Source organism: Pteropus alecto, unplaced genomic scaffold (assembly GCF_000325575.1).
Source record: "Pteropus alecto unplaced genomic scaffold, ASM32557v1 scaffold398, whole genome shotgun sequence".
Taxonomy (NCBI): domain Eukaryota; kingdom Metazoa; phylum Chordata; class Mammalia; order Chiroptera; family Pteropodidae; genus Pteropus; species Pteropus alecto.
Window position 1 is genome coordinate 5,339,392 of NW_006442497.1, and position 22,910 is coordinate 5,362,301.

At 47.0% G+C, this 22,910-nt stretch overlaps 1 protein-coding gene across 1 annotated transcript in view; it reads right to left on the reverse strand.

Moving 5' to 3' along the window:
* Positions 1 to 1,663: 1,663 nt before the first annotated feature.
* The window catches only part of GAS7 (growth arrest specific 7), a 202,123-nt gene continuing 180,876 nt past the window's right edge, over positions 1,664 to 22,910 (reverse strand). Inside the window, exons 8-14 of the mRNA XM_025040188.1 lie at positions 22,482 to 22,556; positions 17,684 to 17,762; positions 11,348 to 11,476; positions 10,277 to 10,400; positions 5,796 to 5,875; positions 4,310 to 4,408; positions 1,664 to 3,647 (exon numbers count right to left, since the gene is read on the reverse strand). Of these exons, the coding sequence (XP_024895956.1) occupies positions 3,534 to 3,647; positions 4,310 to 4,408; positions 5,796 to 5,875; positions 10,277 to 10,400; positions 11,348 to 11,476; positions 17,684 to 17,762; positions 22,482 to 22,556 (700 nt within the window). The 3' untranslated portion in view covers positions 1,664 to 3,533. The remainder of the gene's footprint in view (positions 3,648 to 4,309; positions 4,409 to 5,795; positions 5,876 to 10,276; positions 10,401 to 11,347; positions 11,477 to 17,683; positions 17,763 to 22,481; positions 22,557 to 22,910) is intronic.

Below are 22,910 nucleotides of genomic sequence, written 5' to 3' on the forward strand. Positions count from 1 at the left end.
CCTACATAATAATCAGCAGGTCTGTAGAATCCTCTGTAAACTCTCCTTGTCAAGGCCACTCACAGCTGGAAGCAAAGTCACTTAAACAAGCCGAGGTCTTTGAAGTCTTCTGAATTTTATGGCTTGTATTTCCAAGAAGGGACTTTGGCTCAGCCAAGATTTGTATGCACTCATCCACTAATCTCTAGTAATTGACTGGTTTTCACAAAGGGAATAGAAACCAACTCCTAGTTCATGAATGTGCACACTGTTTCTCTTTGCTTCAGATCATTAACCAGCCCTGATAAGCAGAGAAGTGCCTCCTACTGTAGAAATCCTCCCTGTCCAACAGGTGTTGGGTGGTGGTAGGAAAAAGGTCCAAGGCGATCCCAGTGGCAGAATCTCAGGACAGCCATCCCTGTGGTTCAGCTGGCCAGTGATTTGCAATACTGATCAAAACTTTTACAAAAAATGGAGAAGAACAAGTGGCTTTTCCTGAAGGTTGTTGTGGCAACCAGCTCACTTTGAACACCATCCGTTTTAGAGATTTTTAAAAATCAGCTTTTCACAGACAAAACTAAGTGCATCTGGAAGCAGGTAGAAGAGGCTCACCTATTCTCAAAAATGGAACAATGGATGTGCTCAAGAATAACTCACACTTACCAACTCTGAATAAATCCACCCAAATCCTCATATAACCTAAACACCGAAACACAAACAAAACAAAAAAACAATAACCCAGACAGAGTGTTTGCTACCCCAAGTGCAAACTCTAGACTGCATCCTGATCTTGACCTCACGCAGAGGGTGGCCCTGTGAATAGGGACAGGGGGCCTGGACTCTTAACTGCGGCCCTGCTCTTAATTCACTGTGTTCATCTTACAACACTCACATGCCATGCCTGGCCTTCATTCTTCCTCTTCGTAAAGTGAGGAGAGTTATTTAAAACAAAAGAAATCTGGGAACTTCGAGTTGGATATGGGCTGTGAGGGTCTCGCAACCAGTTGATTGAAGCCTTGTTGCTATCTACCTTCCACCCAGTGGATAAATGCCATATGGTGGTAGTTTGTAATAACAGGCTCCCAGTGGGTTAAATGTGGAAGGGGTGCAATATTCTCATTCTCCAAAAAGGTACTTGTCTTCATGTAAAATAGAGGGGACAGAGGAAGAATGCCTGTCTCATATACTGCTACATTTTTAGTATCCCACACAATGTCTGGCTTGTCCCAAAGTATCTGTTGAATAAAGGAATGAATGCACGCAGATCTATCAGCACAACAGATAGTATCTCTGAAAACCTGAATTCTGCAGAGTACCTGTATGTGAATGCCAAGGGTACTGACCTGTGAGGCCCCTGGAGAAAAGATGTCTACACAAAATGAGAGATTGTGGGCTTCCCTGTTGACAGGGCCGTATCTTGTCCTCGGATGTTGGCACATTGCTCAGCCTTAGCTAAATGGTTGATGAATGAATAAACAAGGGAAGAAAAATAGAAAAGGAATATGTGAAGAAACTAACGAGACCAGGGTGAGGGGCTGAGGGGGAAAGATTGACTTTAGAAAACAGGCTGGCCCACACTGGGCCAACTCAGGCTACCCTGGAAGAGGTGAGAACTCCCGCTGTCCCAGGGAGGAACAGAAGACTGGAATTTTCAGATGGGAATGAGAAGACAAAATGAGCCATATCCACTCAAAATATGTGTTAATAACAAGACTATTGGTTTTGACTATTTGAAAATCACCCATAAATTATTTAAGCCACAGAGCAATTACTACTAGCACCCATTTTCAAATAAAGAAACTAAAAAATAATATTCTAAGATTGGTAGTTGGTGTCACGGCCCAACCCCAGATCTGGAAGGAGGGGTTCTCCATCCCATGGACACATCCATCCCGATGATCTTCAAGTTGGTAAAGCCCTCACACTGAGCTTTTTGGTTGGGATGCTCCAATAAGAAGAAAAAAGTGACAAAGTTTGGTTTGCTTTAGAATATTTGGCATCTTTTTACCACAAACTATGAGAGAAAAATTTTGACTCAATGAAAGAGGTGCTAAAAGATTCAATGTCACTAAGTTGTCAGTTACTGGCATGTAAGACTGAGAGAAAGGCCAGAGAGTTGTGCTCTTAGAATTCTGCCCTTATGGGAAACGTATGGGTCCTGTAAATCCGAAGTAATCAATGGGAAAGATGAACTAAGAAACATGAGTTCCAGGCTAGAATCTGCCCCTTGCTAGCGGTGTGACCTCCTTCAGGTCCTTTTTCTTATTCTGGTCCCTTTTCTTATTCTGGTCCCTTCGCATGGATTCTCAAGACTTAACATGATGGAGGATGTGTTTGCTATGATTTGGAAAGGGAGAAAGTGATATGCAAGGACCTGATGGCAGCCCTGAAAGCTTTCTAAGTCACTCTCAAATCGAGCTTTTCCAGGAATCAGGAGATAGAGAAAGGGGAAGATGGTACCAGCAACAAGCCGATGCTTGGTGCAGGGCTCTGAAGTGTGCAGGAGCTGAGAAGCCAAGGTGGTGGGACACTGCCTATCAGGCAACAACCTACTGTGGCCATGTGCCTATACAGTGACCACTTGTGAGAGAAAATCTACAAGGGACAGTGGTCCCAACCTGGCCGTGCACAAGCAGGTGGAGCTACTGGGGGTATAACAAAGAATTGCCCCAACCCATCTCCCACACGGGAATGACCCAGCTCCATTAAGAGCCTGGGAGAGGGTAAGGGTGGGAGGAGGGAGCATCAGAAGGCTGGATGGATTGGGATTTCCAGAGAGGAGACTTTACAGAGGATGCCTGATCTATAGGGAACACAATTCAACGTTCTGAATCAGGGCTAATTTGCCAAATGAGGTAGTTCCATCCTGATCTCTCCAGGCAGTGTCAGTCTGGGAAGACAGGAGCCAAGTCTTCTTCCCAAGACCCTTAATGATGAAACGTGACAGAGAAGAGCCAGGATGTGGGCTCCCAGAATGCAATGGGAAAAACAAAGAGGGCAGGCTGCAAAGGATGCTGAATGAGGGCCGTTCAGCTGAATGGTGCCTTCTATACAAATTTTGATCCTGACACTTGGCTCGGAGAAAGAGACCTCCCTCCCCTGACCTTCCAAAGCCCTGGAGACAAAGAGACAGCTGGAGGAAGGATCTTGGGGCTTCCAGGGGCACAAATGTGTGACACAGCTGGCTCTGGGTGGTAAGGTGACCCCTGCAGTCCTCAGCAGGGACCACAAAGTTCCAGCCTCAGTTCGTTCTCAGAGTGGCAAGCACAGCATGGGAGTTGGGGGACTTCGGCCTCAGAGACAAGGGCAGGGCTGTGGATCTGTCCTCCTGGCCTGGGAACACTGGGGAGCTCCCAGCAGGGCCTTCCGGGCTGCCCTTCTGGAAAAACCAGCTTCTTGCGGAATCACCGCACCCTCCGCTCTCCTCAGCTGACCAGGAGAGTGGGTGGGAGGGCAGCTCAGCAGGAGGACCTATGGCAGGAAGCACCACCTCGTCTCTGTGGGACCCCCCAGCCTCTCTCCTTGGCAGGACCCCCGGGGCCACACATGCCCTTCTAGATCTCCATGTCCACAGGGCGGATGTTGCCCGTCTTGTGCTCTCTAACCCACAGCTCCCTGTCTTTGGCTGGGTCCACTTTTTGAAGCAGTTGGTCCACAGGCTCGACTGTCTGCAAGATACAAAGAAGAGGGGACACTGTCAGAGGTGGCAGCTGAACCATGCTGCTCAGGCCTTTGTGCCTGTGTCAGAGGAGCTTCATATGGGGCTTCAGATGTGCAGAGGGCTGTGAGAACAGGGAGCCTGGACCTCTCTTCCCCACCCTCCTTCTCACTGGGTGCGCTTTTCCCTCTAGACCTCAGGGCTGGATGAAAGGGCAGGGTGGCCTCAATGTCTCCAGGTCCGTGATCAGTTCTTCCATTTGTTCCTGCATTTACCACCATAGAACAGGAAAAATGGAATTTGGCCTTAGATATTCTGGATATTTCCAGATTTTTTGGGGGGGGCGGGGAGGGGTAAGAAAGTCACTGGGGGAGGCAAGAACATTTTCAGCTATTTAAACTATCGTGAGCTAATTTCTCTGTGGTATAATAGCTCATGCATGTTGTACTTATTTCATGCATTTCAGATGGGTTCACATGGGCATCCAGGACAATCTGCAAGTGCATCCCAAGAGGTTGCCCGTAGGCCCAAGCAGCTGCCCTTGCCCATCTTCAGGACAGATTAATTTTAGTGACCACTTAGTCTGCCATGGCATAGTGGCAGGTGGCCCTCTCCCTGGCCTGGGGTCCCCCTGGGGTTCTGCTGGCCTTGGCCTAGGAGCAGGGAACTCACACTTTGGTTGAACATGTCTGTCTCATGCCGCAGTTGTGTGTATTGGCACAGATGTTGCCGGATCATCTCTACCCTCTCCACCTCTAGTCGCTCCAGCTCCTGCACAGGAGGAAAGATCAGAGACCTCTGAGCATGTCCCCTCAACCTTCTCGCCACAGGTCCCCAACCACCCTATACACACAATGCCAGCTTAGACCCAATCCCATCTGACCGTGTGGGGTCTGATGAAGAACTCACCCCATATCTAGGGGTGAATGTAAAGATGAAGATAATATAGCAGCCACTGTTTCCTGAATCCTGCCTTGCCAGGCATGGTGGGAGCTAAGGGCTTTACATGCATTACTTAATTTTAAGAGATAGTTTCTGTTCTTATCTGCATTTTCCAAACAGAGGAATAAACACCCAGAGAGGTAATGTTATTTGTTCAAAGCAACATGAAATTATGGGAGGAGTGGATGTGAACCAGGATCTACTGTGGTCTTAATCACGATTCTGTACCAGCGCAGCCCCAGCCCCAGTTCCCCAACGGGGTGGAAAAATGGGACATATGAGGGAGTGCCTGTGCCCCAAACTCCTGGGGCCTTGCTTCTGGGCCTCTGCTGAACAGCCTCTCTCCTCTGTCCACCCCTAGTGCTGACAGGCCAGAGACCAGGCCAGGGGAGGCAGCGGGGCTGGGAGTGGGTGGCCACTGTCAAAGGAAAGAGAGGAAAGGGTTTGTCCTTTGGTTTCTAGGTGATTCTGCATCTTTAGAATTTAGAGGATCAGGCTATTATTCTGTGAACAACTAGGTCACTGCTGAGGGGATTAACTGGGGAAAGGGATAAAGCAGGAGGTTTAATTAGGAGATTAACCAGGAGGAAACCAGGTCACTGTCCTGTGCTGGATGGATGGGGGTGGCTTCGGACAGTGGGATGATGCGATAAGCACCTGGCATGATGCCTCCTTTCTCATCTGGCCTAAAAGCCCAAGTGTCAACGTCACTTTACTGCAACAGGAGCTGACCAAGGGGGAGATGCTCCCTTGTGCCCCTTGGTCATGCCACCTCCCCAACCCCCATACTCCTCCTACACAGCTTCCCAATCTCACCATTTACGCGCCTGGGCAGGATCGCCTATCCAGGGCCTGCAGCTCTTCTGGGGGTGGGAGGGTCATGCTTCCTACAACTTGGCTATGTGTCCTAAAGGGGCCACTGTCCATTTGGTTGGGGGCACCCTCAGTTGAACCTGACACCTCAAGGAACAGCCGAGAAGAATATAGCAAGGTCCAACCCTCACCCATGTTCACACAGCTAGGAAGAACCAGGGCAAGAACTTGAATCGACATAGACTGGACCAGAGTCAAGGTCTTAAGCCCAACACTAGAGCAGATCGAATGACAATCTCCACAGTCACCTTCGCTCTACCACCTGTTCACCCGCCTGCATCCCCCGGGGCGTCCTGATAGTCAGTCCCTGGACTGACCTGCTTACACATATCTGGGCACTCACCAATGTGGTAGTCACCATTTCTTCAAACCACTTGGACTGGGCCTGGTTGTAAAGGTCCACACAGCGCATGAGGTCATCTCCTGGAATAGGCCAAAACCACTATCACGCTCTGTCCGGTCCTTGCTATAGCTTCTCTTTCCTACCTGTAGCCCAAATCGATGCCCTCTCCTCTCCTTGGGGTCTTGGGGGCCACTGGAAAGTTGGAGGAGGGGAAAGCATAACAAAAAGAGGGGGCAACCCAGCACAAGAGACCAGCTTCAGAGTGTCCATCTGAACTTGACCCCAGACACCAATAATTGAGGATGGGGGTTTCTCAGTGTGTGTATGTCATGGGGAGGAGTTACTCCTAGGACCCGTGACCCTATTACAAGTCCAAGACATGCTTCTTCTCTAAAGATGGCAGTTTCATTTCACATTGGAGAGTACTTCTTGGTTAAAACATGCAACTTGGTACTAGTTGAGAGTTAAAGAAGAAACATTTGCAAATTTTGCGAATTATGTTTGTGTGTGTGTGCATGTTTGTACATGTAAAATAATGTACTTGATGGTTTATGGCTCATCTATGTGCAGGAATGGTATGAAAACATGCACTAGAGCATTACACACCAATTTCAGGATAGCGTTTATATTGGGAAACAGAAAGGATGGGTGGGAGAAAATGAGCTCTCTCTATAGTGCTTTATTTCATAAGAGAGAGATCTGAAACAAACATAACTATTCAATTTTGATGGCTAGTATATTGTGTTTTGCAATCATATGTACGTTTGAAACATTTTGTAATTAGAAAAAAAAGAAACTACAAAGTAATTGCAAACATTAGTAAGGCACCAGTACCCCAGAACCTTGCTACACAAAACACATTTCCTAGCCGAGCAGCATCGGTATACTATGGGAGCTTGCTAGATATGCTGATCTCCAGATATCCCTGATACCCAGTGAATCACAAACTGCATTTTCACAAGATCCTCAGGTGACCAATATGCTCATCACAGTTAGAAAAACACCACTCGAGTGCACAGCTTGGTTTAAACGTAGTTTACATCAGCTTTTTGGCACCAGGGACCTGTGCTCCTATGAGAATCTAATGCCTGATGATCTGAGGTGGAGCTGAGGTGGTGATGCTAGTGCTGGGGAGCAGCTGCAAATGCAGATGAAGCTTCACTCACTTGCCAGCTGTTCACCTCCTACTGTGTGGCCCAGTTCCTAACGGGCCACAGACTGGTACTAGAGGTTAGGGACCTGTGGTTTAGATCATCACCGGATTCCAGAGAAATGAAGGCATCACGGCCTTTGCTCATGATGGGAAAAACTCAGGAGCCAACCAAAGCTAACTGATTTACTGTTTAAATCCAGTAATTGGAGTTGATTCCAAGTTATTCCTATAACAACATCACCTTGTGTGCATTCTGACATGAAAGTGAAAGAAGATGGAGAGTTAGAGCCACATGACCCAAGGCCTAGTCAGTAGCTCCCTTCCTCCTGAACCACACCACCAGCTGGAAGATAACCCTTGAGTAAAAGAACTCAAATCAAGGGCCTTGTTCATTTTGCTCTCGGTCCAAGGCCAAGGACTGGGCTCTTGATCCCAAGAAGGACTGAAACTGGAGGGAAGAACTTGAGTATGTCACTGCAAACGCATGCCCACCAAGAGTCCGTGCCTAACCAAGGATGGAGTTAGCATGTTGCCCTATAAAGGAGCAATATGAAATTCCCAAAGCCCTATTTGTCGATCCTGATTTTGAGAACATGCATTGGTAACTTCTGCAACATCAGGAAATGGGGTAGGTGAAGAAGGGTGTGTCTTCTTTCTATGCAGCCTAAGGGTTTGAAATCAAACCCTTCTGAACAGTATGAGTTAAGGACATAGGTTCTGGAACCAGAATATCTGGACTGTCAGACCAGCTCTACTGTTTATTAGCCGTGCACTCTTAAACAAGTCAATTAACCTGTCTGCACTTCAGATTCCTCAACTGTAAAATGAAGATAATAATGGTACCTTCGGAGTCATGATGAAGATTAAATACATCAATATATGTAAAGTGCTTGGAATGGACACTGACACAGAGTCAGCAAACTGTGTAACACGAGCTAGAGTGATGACGATGATGAGACAAAATGAAGTCAAGCCCCCTGAGAATCCAGCTGCCCTCCCTTCTAGTAGCCCTGGAAAAGATGAGAGAGGAGAAGGGAAGGGAGCAGGAGGAAAGAAAAGACAGCATATTCTGGGTAACAGGCTGTCTAGCAAAATGGTGACAAGTAAATCTTTGGAATAAGAGAAGATGGAATTCTTCAATATGCTCCGTAAACTTAGGTCTTGGGAAAGTTTCTTATCCTGTTTGTCATTAGTTTCCTCACTTGTAAAAGGGTAAAAAAAATACTTCCCTACAGGAGGACCATGAAGATAAAGAGAAAGAATGTTCTAAGGCACATAGCCTGGTGCCTGGCACACAGAAAGGTGCTTTTTATAGTTGGGTCTAAGGATGAGTCACTTTCATCACAAATAATTTCAGACTATAGAGATAAGAGACCATGTTACCTGGTGACTACAATAAAATGAAACAATAGCAAGACTAGAGAACAACAGTAACAAAGCCTGAACTCACGAAAAATTGAAGACTTTATTTTAAATTTGGCTCAAAGATGAAATCAAATCACAAATAACCAAATATCTAGAATATGAGAATGAAAACCATGCAAACCAGAACTTGTGGAATATGGTTAAGACAGTGGTATGAGGAAAAGTAAGTGTCTGGTAGCCTAAATATTTAATTTTTTAACCTTAGGCTAAGAAAAAAAAGTAAAGGAAAAAAGTGTTTAAAAAAATTTTTGAAAGAGGAACTTAAACTCATTAAGGGAAAAAAAGCACTATACAAAAAAAATAACAAGAAACAAGCTGAAAAAAAACAAAACAAAAACCAACCCACCAAAAAAACAAAAGAAATAAAAAAGACCATATTAAAGATAAACAAGAACCTAGGAAAAATATCTGCAACTCAAATGACAGAAGGACAATTTTCATAACATTTAAATAATCCCCACAAATCAATCAGTAAGAACAAGAACAGCTACTCGACTAGAAAATAGGGACAGGATATGTGCTACTCAGTTCACAGAAAAAAGTCACAGAAGACTTGTCAGCCTCTTTTTGAAATGCTCAATTCCACTCAAAAAGAAATGTAAATTAATTTAACAAGATATTTTTCATCAGAGAACTATAATGTCACAATTTGATAGCACACACGGCATTAACGAGAATTTAGGGAACAGGCATTCATTAATGCTATTGGTGGGACATGATACTATTCAGCCATTAAAAAAGTCTGATGTACATGAATGGATGAGGAACTAAAAGAATAGGTAATGGAATAGAGCTATCTCTAAGATATAATGATTAAATATAAGTTCAGAACATAGGGTATAATATGACCTAATGTGTATAAATTTAAATGTAAATATTAAAAAATTGAAAAAATTAAAAAACTAGTAAGTGTTGATGGAGATTATATCTGGAAAATTAAGATTTTTATATTCTTATGTGCTAATTAAAATATTTTCCCAAGCAAATACATTGTTTTACAAGATAATTTTATTTAATAATTTAATAAATTAAATAAATTTGAATAGCCTCTCTTCGTCCTGTGTTTCCCTTACCACTCCCAATAAGTATATTATGCCTTCTCTTTCTGGATCCACTAATTTATCACCATGCAGTTATAAGAGCTTTATATCAAAAGTGCTATGTTTATATTATTATTATTATTATTATTATTATTATTATTATTGACTTGTTTTATACCATCTTATTTCAAAACATCCTTATGGTGGCTGCTTCGTTCTATAATGAATTGATTGTATCAGGTTCACCAGAAGTTGAGGTGAAGGGACTTACAGACCATCTGATCCAAAACCTAATCCTACAGCACATGTTTCAATTCCCGAAAGCAATAAGCACTGTCCTTGCATGCAGTGAAAGTTGGTTTTATTTTTTAGAAATATTTGGTAAGGTTTTTTTTACTGGTTCCAACTGGCTTTTCTCCCCATTCCTTGATCATTAGCTAATTTTTACCACTAGGTGGAAGCAGAAACCACCTCACTGTAGGCATCTTTTGGGAGGATCTGAAATGTGATTATTTCATTAAACAAAATGTCAGCCCATGGCCATAGGTGCACTTCTGGGGTATCACTCCCTGGATAGGTAGGGTTTGTACTTCTCCACGGGGCTACACACAGTGATCGACCCCTGAATTCTGAGTGCATGGAGGAGGTACCACCTCCTGGTCAGAAAGCCAGGGCCTGGGCAGGAAGAGCCCACACTGGGAGAGTGGGAGGAGCCTAGTCCTTCCTGGAGACAGCCTGGCCTGCTCCCCATTCCACAGCCTCACCCTCCAGCCTCACCTGGTAGGAGGCACCCAATCCCCCAGCCTTTTCCTTGCTGCTTCCTTGACCAAGTAAGGGCAGGTGGGCAATGGCCCCGCACTCACCAGCCTGCGTGGACTTCCTCCGCGCCTTCTTGATGTCTTCCTCCATCTTGTTGCTCAGCTTGATCTCCAGCTGCTGGGTCTTCATCTCCAGGTCTCTCTGCCGCTCAGTGAGGGCTTTCCGGGCCTGGGTGCCAAGGAAATGGAGAAGCTGTTCACAGAGCTCAGAGCCTGGAGCACCCCACGGGTCACGTGGCCTGGCCTCCCCATTTCCAGGTAAGAGTCATTTCTTTTCCCTGTTTTTGAGTATGATGTCACTGTGGCTCCAAGAGGCTAAGCGGCTAGATTAGCATAGCTCAGCCAGTCAGTCACCATGCAGAGGCTGCAACACATCTCATTCCCATCTCAATTGCCATCTGACATGGCCTATGGCAAGCCTCTCAGACCCCATTTTCGCTGGGGCATGTGCACGTACTGGGGGGTCAGGCAGTCTTAAAATCACATTCCTTCTGGACCACAAGGCCATCTCCATCACGTCCCAGCAGTGCTAGGCAGATGGCAGCACCAGCCATCCCGTTCTGGGGCACGACAGGCCCTTTGGTGGCAGTTTGGTGTGGCAACTGGCAAGTTCCCTTAGCGGTACGTGCCCCCTTCTCCTGTACCCTCCCTAAGTACTGGAGTCAGTCCCTGGGGAGAGTTCTCTTCCCTCCACAGCTTGCCTTCGGCAGCTCCCACCAAGCTCAGACCTCCCAGGCCTCCGGCAGGGGAGGAATTCAGTCAGGAGGGAACGTGTCAAGAAAGTCCCAAAGGGGCCTTGTGTGGACAGGCAGCACATCCAGGTTCCATGGCCCACAAAAACACGGGTGTACCCTGTGTCACAGGCCTGATGGAGCCCACTACATCTCCCACTGCAGGTGCAGCCTCTCCAGTTCCCACTGGTCCTCTGAGCAGTGATCCAAGCACATGGGGAAGCAACTCCTACCTTCCTTTTGGCTGAGGTAGGTTCCTCAGGTATGGGCTGGAGCCCACCTACTCAGCCATCTAGCCTTGGCACACGAGGCCCTGCTGGTTCACACCCCACCCTCTTTCAGCAGGTCCCGATCTCCCACCCGCCCAGCATCCTGGGCCCCTCACCTTCTCCACTGAGGCATAGCGGCTGGCGAGCTGCTTGCGGAGGTCAGCGATGTGGTGGTCACACTTTTTCATGTCTTTCTTGAAGTTTTCGCGGAAGTTCATGAGGGGCTTTTCTACCTCGCTGTGAAGCTGTCAAGGAGAGTTGTGGGGACACACTGAGGATCCCAGGGCATCAGCTGCAAGCAAGTGGAGGAGGGAGGGCGCACTCTCCCACCCCTCCAGGTGAGGATGGGGGCTGGGAAAGCAGCCTGGCCCTTCCAATAGGAAGGGTAAAAATAAGTGGCTGCTTATCAGGTCGCGGTTTAGGAAATCGCCTTAGCTGGCCAGGCCCCAGCATTGACACCGACAGTTGGACAGGTTAGAGTTTGGAGGTTTCCAAGTCCCTTGTCAGCTACTTCCTTCCGCCTCTAAGCTCCCACAGCTTCTTGCGGAGCTCTGCTTGGGTGTCCACCTCCCTTACTTTTCCAATGGGAGCTTTCTGGGGGAAGAAACCAAGCCACCATCTCTGTCCCTAAGCCCTTAGCACAGCGAGTGTCACCTAGATGCCATTTAATTAGGTGATCTCAGGTTGGTTCTATTTATTGAATATCTGCTATGTGTTGGGTGTGGAGACTACAAAGGTGACCTGGATGTGGTCCAAAGCTCGAGGAATCTATAGTGGAAACTCACAGGGCCCTCCTGTGAGCTGTGCGAGGGAGGGTGTTCTCACCTCACTGGTCTGCATAGCAACTGGCCCACTTCCCATCTCACCACAGGGAACTGGCCTCATTATACGAGCGCCAGAGAGAGGTTTTTGCTCTAAGAGGAGCTGGGTGACTTTGTGTTTCTAAGCTTTTTTCCTTTTCTTTTATTCTTTCTCTCTTTCCCACTCTGCTCCCTTTTAGAGAACTTTTACTTAACACTATTTTTTTTTTTCTTTTTGGTGTGAACATGAGATGTATTTGATAAGAAAACAGATCAATGTGAATCTGCTGCCGTCAGAGCCCAGGTGGGCAGCCTATAGCCCCACTGACTCAGGCTCCCAGAGCCCTACCACCCCAACTCAACTCCTAGAGCCCCACCCTACTCAGCGTCCTATGCCCTCCTGACAGGCCTCCAGGACCTCACCAACATGGCCTTCCAGGGTCCCTTGGCCTCTATCTGTCCCAGAAGTGCCTCTGGGAAGCACAGTGAACTTCCCTGGACAGATGACCCTTCCCACCTAGGATCCTGTGATTTCTCTCCTCTTCCTCCTTACCAGGCTCTTGTCCTATCATCTTTTTCTCTGGATACTTCAAGGACTTAGGTGTTCCCAGTTCTACATAACCAATTACACATGATTGTGAGTTTTAAGAGGGCAGGAGTCATGCTGGCATGGCTACTACTGTGTCTGCAGCATCTGGCTGCAACTGGTGCAGAGTGAGTGCCCTTTCACTACCTAGGGGAATGACGAATCTTCAGAGCCCAGCACCCTGGGTGACAAAATAAGACATTTGCTGTTGAATAAACTTCGAAGGTTTAAAAGGGAGCAGGGCCATCCAAATGCCCCTCTCCTTATATTATAAATATCTGCTATCCTTTTTTTGAGCCTCTGCAGTTTCCTTGTATAGGAAATCACTGCCACCTGGTGGCAGTTTGTAAGATGCTACAAACTTGAGAGCTACAGAGGGCCTGTAAGCCCCTGTACCCTGTCCCACACAGGTGTTTGCTGAGGAGGAGACACTGCATAACTCAGCTACCCTGAGAACCTGCTCCTAACCTGGGGGATCTATGAGGGAACTTGCTCGGCCTGCTGACTCAGTAACTCTGAGGTTTATGAGGACCTGAAAAATGAGTTGATTTCTAGACTTCAACGTGCCCAAGAGTGACCTAGAGGGGCTTTTCAACATTCAGGATTCCGAGGCCCCAGCCCCAGGCTCTGTGAATCTGCCAATACACCAAAATGCTCTCCCCAAATTCTAAATGACATTCTGGAAACATAATGTTACTCACTGTCAGAGGTGATTCAATCCCTTGGATTTTCCCTCTATATTTTAAGTACTTATAAAAGAGATGATTTTGTCTTTAAAAAAAGTGGCTGGGTTTCTATTTATACTTATTCTTAACTTTTAAGCATCCTCCTTTAACTGGAGGTCAGAAGTCCTTCCAGAAGCCTTTCCTCGTGAACCCTTGAGCCGGCCTGTCTTGCGGGGGGCAGGATTTTGAAGCCAGTTTGCCTTCTTGGAACTCCTGTACTCTCCACTTCCTCCTCCTTTCACTTCACGCATCAGAAGAGGACACGAGAAACCTCAAGGAGGAAGGGATTTCAGAGACCGCCTGGTCCAGGGCTTTTCAAATGGTGGGTTGCTAAGAGTTGTGAAATCAGTTGAGGACCAAAAAGCTGGTTCAGGTAGACCAGCTTTTTGATGGGAGTAGACCAGAGATGAGGAAAATATCAGAATGCATGTTAGGCAGAAAGAGAAGAGCTGTTTCATGAAATGTGTGTGCCGGCTACGTGCATGCGTATCTACCTGTATGTGGAGATGGGGTGTGGATACCTGCGTGTTCTGGGTGGCCATGTAAAACGTGTTAGTGTGGGTCATAGTCAAATAAATTTCAAACGGAACCTCAAAGATGCTAAGTAACGCCCAAAGTCAGGAAGGTGGTTAGTGATAGCAAGCTTAGCGATAGAGACTCGTGTCTCCTGATTCCCGCTCTCCCCTCAAAATCCTGACTGAACGTATGACCTCTACTTGCATGATCAGCTTTTCTCCCATCAGAAATTTTTCCATTTTCCCTTCTTCAGCAAGAGCCAGGTATAACTTCCTTTGTATACAGCAATCTTATTTCTTTTTAGCAGCCTGTTGCTATTAACAATGGCTTGAGCTATAGACTAGAAAAGCCTGAAAGACTGTGAAAACAAAACTGCATTTCTTTAAGAGCCCATATTCCTGACACAGAACAGCAGAATTTTAATTAGCCTTTAGGAGCAGAGGTTAAATGAATCTCATGCAGAGGTTAAATGGGTCTCATGCATACGGGAGCCATATTATCCATGGAGGAGAATACCCCTTTCTTTTCAAAGAATAGCCATACAACCACTGGGCTGCAATTGCGATTGCCTGAGGCCACCAACATGGACAGCAGGCTGGAAGCAGCAGAGGTTCTCATAAAAAACCTGTTCCATGAACATTCTTCATAAGCCTTCCATCAGCTGAAGGGTGAAGCCAGCCCTGACTTACAACGTTGTGGGCATTTGGAGGGCCAGCTGCACCACTCTGGACAGCCCCTTAGAGACAGTGCTCCTCAGAACAGGGTTTTGTGCTTTAAATGTCACTGGTCTTCCTGAGAAAAGGTCTGCGGGTTACGTCTCCACATCACTTGTCACTCGGTCCTTTCCACTGCCTCCTCAGTAGCTGAGCCCTCAAGGCCATGTGACAATTTAACCTCTCTACCCCTTCCCACTTGTGAAATGGAGATACTGTTTTGCAGGGTGGTTGATAAGAGAAATGAGTTCTATCATCCTACATGAAGCTATCTAGAACACCTAAATGACTGTGATACTGTAATATAATAACAAGCATGTATTTTGGCCTTTGTCCTTAGCCCCTGGCCAGAGCTCCTAAAATCTTTGTAATTTCCTAAGCGATAAGGGTGCTAGAAGCATCTTTTGTTCTAATTTGGTTGTCGACTCTGGCTCCTGTCGCAGAGCTCCTAAATCTCTTGGAATTTCCTGGGTGATAGGAGTGTCTTTTGTTCGAATGCAGCAACTCTTGGTGGGCTCCAGAATAGCTTCAGGATGGGGGCTGGTTGCCAGAAAGACCAAGCCATGATTAGAAGCTTGGAACTTTCAGCCCCACTCCCCAGCCTCTGGGAGAGGGCCCAGAGATGGAGTTAAATAATCGATCATACCTATGTGATGAAGCCACCATAAAAATCTGTAAACTACAGCGTTCAGAGAACTTCGAGACTGGTGAACATATCCATGTGCCCAGAGGGTGACGCAGCCCATCTCCACAGAGACAGAAGCTCCTGCGCTCAGGACCCTTCCAGACCTTGCTCTACGTATCTCTTCATCTGCTTGTTCGTCTGTGTCATCTATCATATCCTTTAATATATAATAAACCAGTAAAGCTACGTGTTTCCCTGAGTTCTGTGAGCCATTCTAGCAAATTATCAAACCTGAGAAGGGGGTTGTGAGAACCCCAAATCTGTAACCGAGTCACAGAAGTGTGGGTAACCTGGGGACCCAGTACTTGCAACTGGCATCTGAAATGGGGGTAGTCTTGTGGGGCTGAGTCCTTAACTTGTGGGATCTGATGCTAACTCCATGTAGTTAGGATACGAACTGCATTATGTTGTAAGACACCCAGCTGGTGTCAGAGAATTGGGTCAGTGTGGGAAAACCGTTTGATGGCCAGAAGTGTTGGTACAAGCAGTAGTAGTAAAAGGAAACAGCAGAAGAAAACAGCATTGGAGAGTGTTTTGTCACCCTAGTAATCAATAAAACAACCCAGAATTAGGGGTCCTGCTGATGGGAAGTAAATGCCACCAGGATTCCTGGGGATCTAGCAGGAGCCCTTTCAGACGCTCATGTAGGTCTGGCTCCCAGCCCCACTCACCACAATGGCAGCTTTCCCATTCATCCTCCCAGTCAAAGGAGGTTTCCACCATGCAGAGAACAGAGCTGCTGCAGGCTAGGGTCGAAGGGAGATCTAGAGGAAACACTACCCATGATCTGAAGCTTAAAAATAACTTGCTGCTTTGTATGCAAGGCAGAAAAGAACCTAATTCACAGGAGCTCCCTTCCCTCAGAGCTTGAGCGGCAATTTCCTTGGAAAGTACTTGGTGTATACAGTGTCTGTGCCATTGTTAGCCAGGAATTCTCACTCACATCTGGGTGTCAAGTCACTCTTGGGGCACTAACATCCTTTAAAAGCATCCCAGATCCTTATAAAGCTCCTTCACATGTCTTGGCCATTTGAGCCATTCATTCTGCCCTGTGTGTGCAGGGAACCATTATGAGTGGGTGTGGGGAGGGCTGGTACAAAGCCAGACTCCTGTCCTCCAACAGTGCATATTCCGTGGGGACCCCAAAGCCCAGAACTGCAACTGCTGTTGGTAAAGCACTAGAAAAAAGATAGAACCTGTGAGCCTTGAGTGTGGCTGCTCCAAGAAGGAGCAGCCATCTTTGACGGATACTACTTTCAAAAAGTAAAGGAGGTGGGTGTGCCCCTAATTTAAAAATGGGGGCTTGGAGAGGTGAAGCACTTTGTCTGAGTGCCCTCTCACACTGCAGTTTCTGACCAGTGCTAGTGGGAGAGCAGGGGGAAGAGTGTGGACCCAGAAGGCAAAGGTCACTGAGGACGGAGCCACTCTCAGGAATCTCTCTTCCTTTAAAGGCAAGTACGCTAGTGGGCAGCCCCACCAGTCCCGCGTACTTTAGTGTGAATTATTTCACTTAGACACCTGGTTAATTTTTCTCCTGAAAAGTAGCTAAGAGCCTGAGAGGGAATGTGGAGATATGAGCCAGGGTATGGGGAAGAAAGGATCATTTGGAAATATGGGGGAATCTGGAGAGAAAGTAGGACTGAAAAGAGTAGGGGGTCAAGAGAAGATAGTCAGAGGGTCCCGTTCATTCATTACCTCAGAAAATATTTACTGAGCATCTACCATGTACCAGGCAGAACCCTGAATACCAAGGGCAGAGAAAGCGGGATAGAAATATCACTGCCCTAAGGGTCTTGGTGCTAGAGTCTTTAGAACCAAAGGAAAGAAGGCTATTACCTAGACTGAAATTTTATAACAAAACAAAGAAAGCAAAAATAAAAAATTTTCTCTTTGGCATAGTCTAGTCTTTCCTGACACCAAGACGAAGTAGAAAATACCAACATGGTATTTTGAAAGCCCAGCAACATGACAGCAGGGTTTCATCACTCAGAAGCTCACCTGAGGAGTTAAGGGGAGCCCACCTTCACCTCGCAGAGGTGTGCTGGGGCAGCTTTACTGGCTCACCGAAGCCAGCTGTTACGTTTGTAGGAATTTTGTGAGCTGTTTGCTAAAGGCAGCCAGTATTAAAAATTAACTAAATTTAAAATTAATAAATTATAAAAACAAGGGTATTCAATATTCAGCATGTATCACTAACTATATTTTACCATCATCTATGCTCTTGATGGATATTTCTGGTTATTGATACTATTGTGTTGGTAGGGTAGAAGCACTGTCCAATAGCTTGCTACTGTGCATAGCTTCCTGACTCTTGAGATTTACATTGCAGAAATTGGCCAACATCACAGGCTGGAGAGACAGCTGTTAAACATTTAAGAACACACCTCTGTGCAAGACCATCCCAGAGAGGCCGTGGAGAGGGATTACCTTGGCAGAGAACTTGAGGTGAACTTCTGCCTCATCTGCAAGGCTCTTCTTCACCTGCGCCCATGCTTCTCCCAGGGAGCTACAACACGAAAGGAGACTGTCAGACCCAGAGAGAGCAGCAGCGACCTCATGTCTGAGACCACAGCCCTTCCTGAGGCATAATGGTGGGTCGTGACCCCGAATCTTGAGAAAGCACATAACACCCAAGACTGTGAGCTTGGATGAGGCAGAGGCCAACCAGAAAACAAACTAGGGCACTGCGTTTCAACTCATGGGGCCAGATGAGCCATTCCAAACAAAGCTGAAGATCTCTGGAGCTGAGAGAACAGATTGTGGCAGAGAGTTGAGTGGTTGGGGAAATATTCAGAAACCCAGAAGACTGGGGTGATGCGAGGAAGGTGGGGTGCAGCAGCAGCAAGGGCCTTGATAACTGGCCAACTGCTCTCCTCATGTCTTGCCATCTCCCCTCCCTGGTTTGTTGACAAAGGGTGCAAACACCTGCTGGTAAATCATGGAAGGAGGACAGATGACTTCTCAGGGAACAGCCTTTTCTCAAATGGAAAGTACCACATAGCCCTGCTTGCAGGCAAATCTCTAACAGCCTGACTTCCAGGAGGGGTAAATGAGGACCATCTGGGTGTAGGGACCTCCTAGGGATGGCTACACAGCAGAAAAAGTTCTCCATCATCATAAGTGTGGCCCTCTGCTGGTACTGGTTCTGCATTATGAGCCCTAGTGTTACACACGGCTTACTAGAGAATGACAGAGTCTTCTAAGGCAGTGGTCCCCAACTTTTTGGCACCAGGAACTGGTGCTCCTATGAGAATCTAATGCCTGATGATCTAAGGTGGAGCTGAGGTGGTGATGCTAGGGTTGGGGAGCGGCTGCAAATATAGACGAAGCTTCGCTTGCTTGCCCGCTGCTCACCTCCTGCTCTGTGGGCCCGGGGTGGGGAGTTAGGGACCCTTGCTCTAAGGTAAATCACTTTCCACTCTAAGATGCTTCAAGTAGAAGCTATCTCCTAAAGTCTCCAAGACTTTGGAATGTAGGCCCCCAGGCTACATTCTTATTATCTGCAATTCTTTAACCTCACCTACCTTTCAAATGATCCCCCTGATACCTTGCTCAAGACCTCTCCACCCAGCTAGGAAACCCAGGCTGAATGTTCAGTTGACTTCATTTCGTCAAAAAGCCACTTCCTCCAGAGACTTCATTAAATACAAGTGGCAAAAGCTGATTAAAAGATAGCATGCTATGAGGGTTCTGAGTTTCAAGCAGAGAAGCCAACAGCTGAGAATTACCCAGCAGAACTGATTCCTTTGATCACAGCTGGGGCAGCTCTGGACAGTCTGGCTCCCCATCTGATCCAGCAGATGGGTGGGAGGTCCAGGGCAGGGGAAGGACAGGGTGGAAGCAGATGTGGTCATCAGACAGATATGGGAACAGAATACCAGATCCAGAAACAGACTCACAGATGCAGGTGACTGCTGTGCAACAAGATGCCAAATTATCTCAATGGAGAATGGGCAGTCTTTCTAACAAATGGTGCAGCTATGACTGTATGTCCATAGAGGAAAAGAAGAAATCCTGACCCTGACCTCATGCCATACACACAGATTATCTCGAGATGGATCACAGACCTAAAGTGAAAATCAGCACTACACACAGCTTACAGAAGCAGTCTCAGCGGGAGTGGGAACTTGATTAAAGGGTGATGGGGAGGGGTTCGTCCCTGCAACTGAGCTACATATGAGCCTCCAGAAGGTGAAATAAGAGCCCGCAAGCCGCAAAGGTCCCGATAGTACCGAGAATGTGCGAGTCTACAACCAGTGGAGCATGTGGTGGCCTGAGAATGTCATCTGAGGGCTACTGGGAGGATAGGAGGAAGCTGTTTCACACTGGAGGCCCCACCTCCAGCCTGGGCATTTAGAGTGAGAGGACATCATTCAAATGGCCTGTCTAAGCTAATACATCCCCCATGCACACCCCCACTCCAATATTCCAGGCCCCTTCGAAGCACTTCACAATTTAGAAAAAAGCAATTTAGAAATTCTCTCATTTGAAGAGATACTTTTCATCTGATAAGAAGTTAATGGAAAAAATAAAATCTGAGATATAGTTCTGTTCCAATATATGGTCCGAGGCATGCCAAAGCAAAATGCACGTTACTGTCACAATTACCAACCAGAAAAGACCAAAATCCCATTTCCTTTCCACAGAGGAGAGAAAAACTGAAGGCAGAAAATAAATAACGTTATTCTGTTTATACGTGCCAATGTGCACGTATCCTATGGAATCAATTTGAATACAGCACCTGAGTTGCAAAAGCAGCTCAAGTGTCCCTATCGGCACCTTCCAAGGTTGCCCTGAATTTCTAGGCTCCAGCACTGAGCTTTGAAAGTTTCAAGCCAAACTGGGCCAATGTCCAAAGCTGTGTATAAATGCAAAACAGTGTTGTGACGCATTGTAAGTAGGGGGCCATGTGTTCACGCCCCACATCCCAACAGTGCCTGCCAGAAGGAGCGTGTGCCTGGGGTTAGCGTGTGTGTGCAGTGGCGATGGGGCACATGTTCATGCCACGTTGGAGGTAAGTAGCATCCATGCACAAACGTGAGCGTGTGCAGGGTTGCCCTATGTTTGTAGGTGCATGTGTGTACAGCGCGGTGGTGCGAGCCTGACTTGTTCAGTTGGGAGCATATGCTGTGCATGTTGGCAGGACGGAGTGTCCTTGGCAGCAGCCCAGGCTGAGGAGCTGGAAGCGGGAAGACGCTGGGGCAGCACTGCAGTCACAAGGCATGGAAATATGTAAAAAAGCCCCCTGCTCAGGGAGGAAGGGCAACTCCCCCTTGAGCCCCTTTTCTGCCCTCCTCGCAGGCCCAGCACATAAAACAGAAGGGGGCCAGAGGTAACCTCATTTATCTCCGTAGAAGAGACACTGGCCCTGATGGGTCGCCCTGAGGCCTTTGGCTGGCGGTCAGTAGAAACCATTCGGAGGCGGCATGTTGGCTGCGCAGTGAGCCCATGCAGAGGCCTTAATCAAAGCCACATTTGGTTGGCAAAGCCCCGTCCCCTGGGGGATTTCAAGCCATGCAGGCAGATCTGGACTTGTGTAACATCACAGCTCTCTGACAATCACAGAAGGTCTTCCTTCCTCTGGAGCTCACTGCCCTTACAGGAGGGGTTCAGACTCTGCACTGGAGGTTGGACTAGACTGAGGACCCTGGGGACCTTTGAGCTCTAACTTCCTGAGCCTTTGTTTTTATTTTTGAGGTGAAATTCACACAACATAAAATCAATCATTTTAACAAGAACAATCCAATGGCATTTAGTACATTCGCTATGTTGTGCAACCACCACTTCTACTTCCAAACCATTTTTATCCCCTATTATGGAGTGAATGTTTGTGTCCCCGCAAATTCCTATGTTGAAGCCCTAACCCCTCAGTGTGACTGCTGTCTGGACATGGGCCCTCTATTATGTTAATTAAGGTTAAATGAGGTCATAAAGGTAGGGCCCTGATCTGATAGGATTCTGTGTCCTCCTTCTGAGAGACACTGGAGACCTTGCTCTCTCTCTTCATCAAAGAAAGATTGTAGTGAGAAGGCACAGCCTGCAACGCAAGGGGATGGCTCTCACCAGAAACCAACCCTGCTGGCCCCTCGATCTTGGACTACCAGCCCCTAGAATTGTTATTAAGATTCTGTTGTTTAAGCCACACAGTGACTCTATGATATTGTTACAGTGAATACACACCCCCACCAAAATAAACCTCATACCCATTAAGCAGTTACTCTCCCGTCCCCTAAAAACCCCCAACTCCAGGCAACCACCAATCTTCATTCTGTCTCTACGGATCTGTCTATTCTGGATGTTTCACATAAATGGAATTATACAATATACAACCTTTGTGTCTTGCTTCTTTTACTTCATCCACATCGTAGCATGGATCAGTACTTCATTCCTTTTTATAGCTAAATAATATTCCATCATATATCCATATATCCAACGTGGATAAACTACAATTGTTTATCCATTCATCCCTTCATGGATTTGGGTGGTTTCTACCTTCTGGCTATTGGGAATTGGGCTGCTAGGGGCATTCACGAGCATGTATTTGAGTGTCTGCTTTTAATTCTTTTGAGCAAAAACCTAGGAGTGGAATTTCTGGGTCATAAATATTTAGTTTTTTGAGGCACTGTCAAACTGTTTTCTACAGTGGCTGCATTTTGTGTTCCCACCAGCATGTTGAAACTCTTAATTAACAAGATAGAGCAGAGAAGGCTATGGTCTTCCTTCTACTAGGGATCCTTCTGTGGCTAGGAGGGTGGGGCTGAGCTTTCTCCAGCCCAGGTTCCACACAAGGCTAGCCAGGGAAGGGAGCCTGGGCCTCAGGCCCATAGGAGGGAATTCTAAACAAGAGGCCAGGTGAAGAATCCTTTCACATCGAAGTTCCTACCAGCCTGCCCTCAGAGAAAGGGTATCTGGGGTGGCCTTCTGGGAGCTCGTGCCCAGCTACTAGGGAACAGGGCAGAGGGGACCCTAACATATTCCAGCACATGGCAGGAGGCCCTTGACCCTGGGAGGGAAGACAAAGTAAGTGCCAACCTTGAGCACACATGCCCACACCTGAAATCATGGGTGCCAAGCTTGAGCCATGAATGCCCACCTTGAGGATGGGACCCCACCTTGAGCTAGCCTGTGGAAACTTCCTCATCCAATCAGCGATCAGTGAAAAAGGGTCTCCCTTCTTGAGTGTCCCCTCTCCCTCTCCACTCCCATCACTGTCCTCCCCACTCACCCTTCTTCCTGTGCGGCCAAGGAGTTCTGAGACAGCTTAGCTAAGTTTTTCGCATATTCTTCTTCAATCTTTATCCTGCAAAGGGAAAAAAAAAATCAACATGGCAGCTCTCCATATTAGACTGTGGGTCCAACCTGCAGCCTTGCTGCTTATTAACCATATTAAGGAACGCACTAGACCATAAGCTCTGAGAGTACATGGCTGTTTTTCTGTCTGCCTGATACACAGTAGGAGCTCAATAAATATTTGCTGAATGAATGAACAAAATGGTCTGAACCTCCATCTCCTCATCTGCAAAATGGGATAGTCCTATCTGTCTCCCTAGGCTGTGAAAGTGAAGCGCTGTCACTTGCACCACTCTGAACACGGGGCTGGACACATGGCAGGCGCAGTGCTTGAATAAATGAATGTAATCAGCATGGACGACAG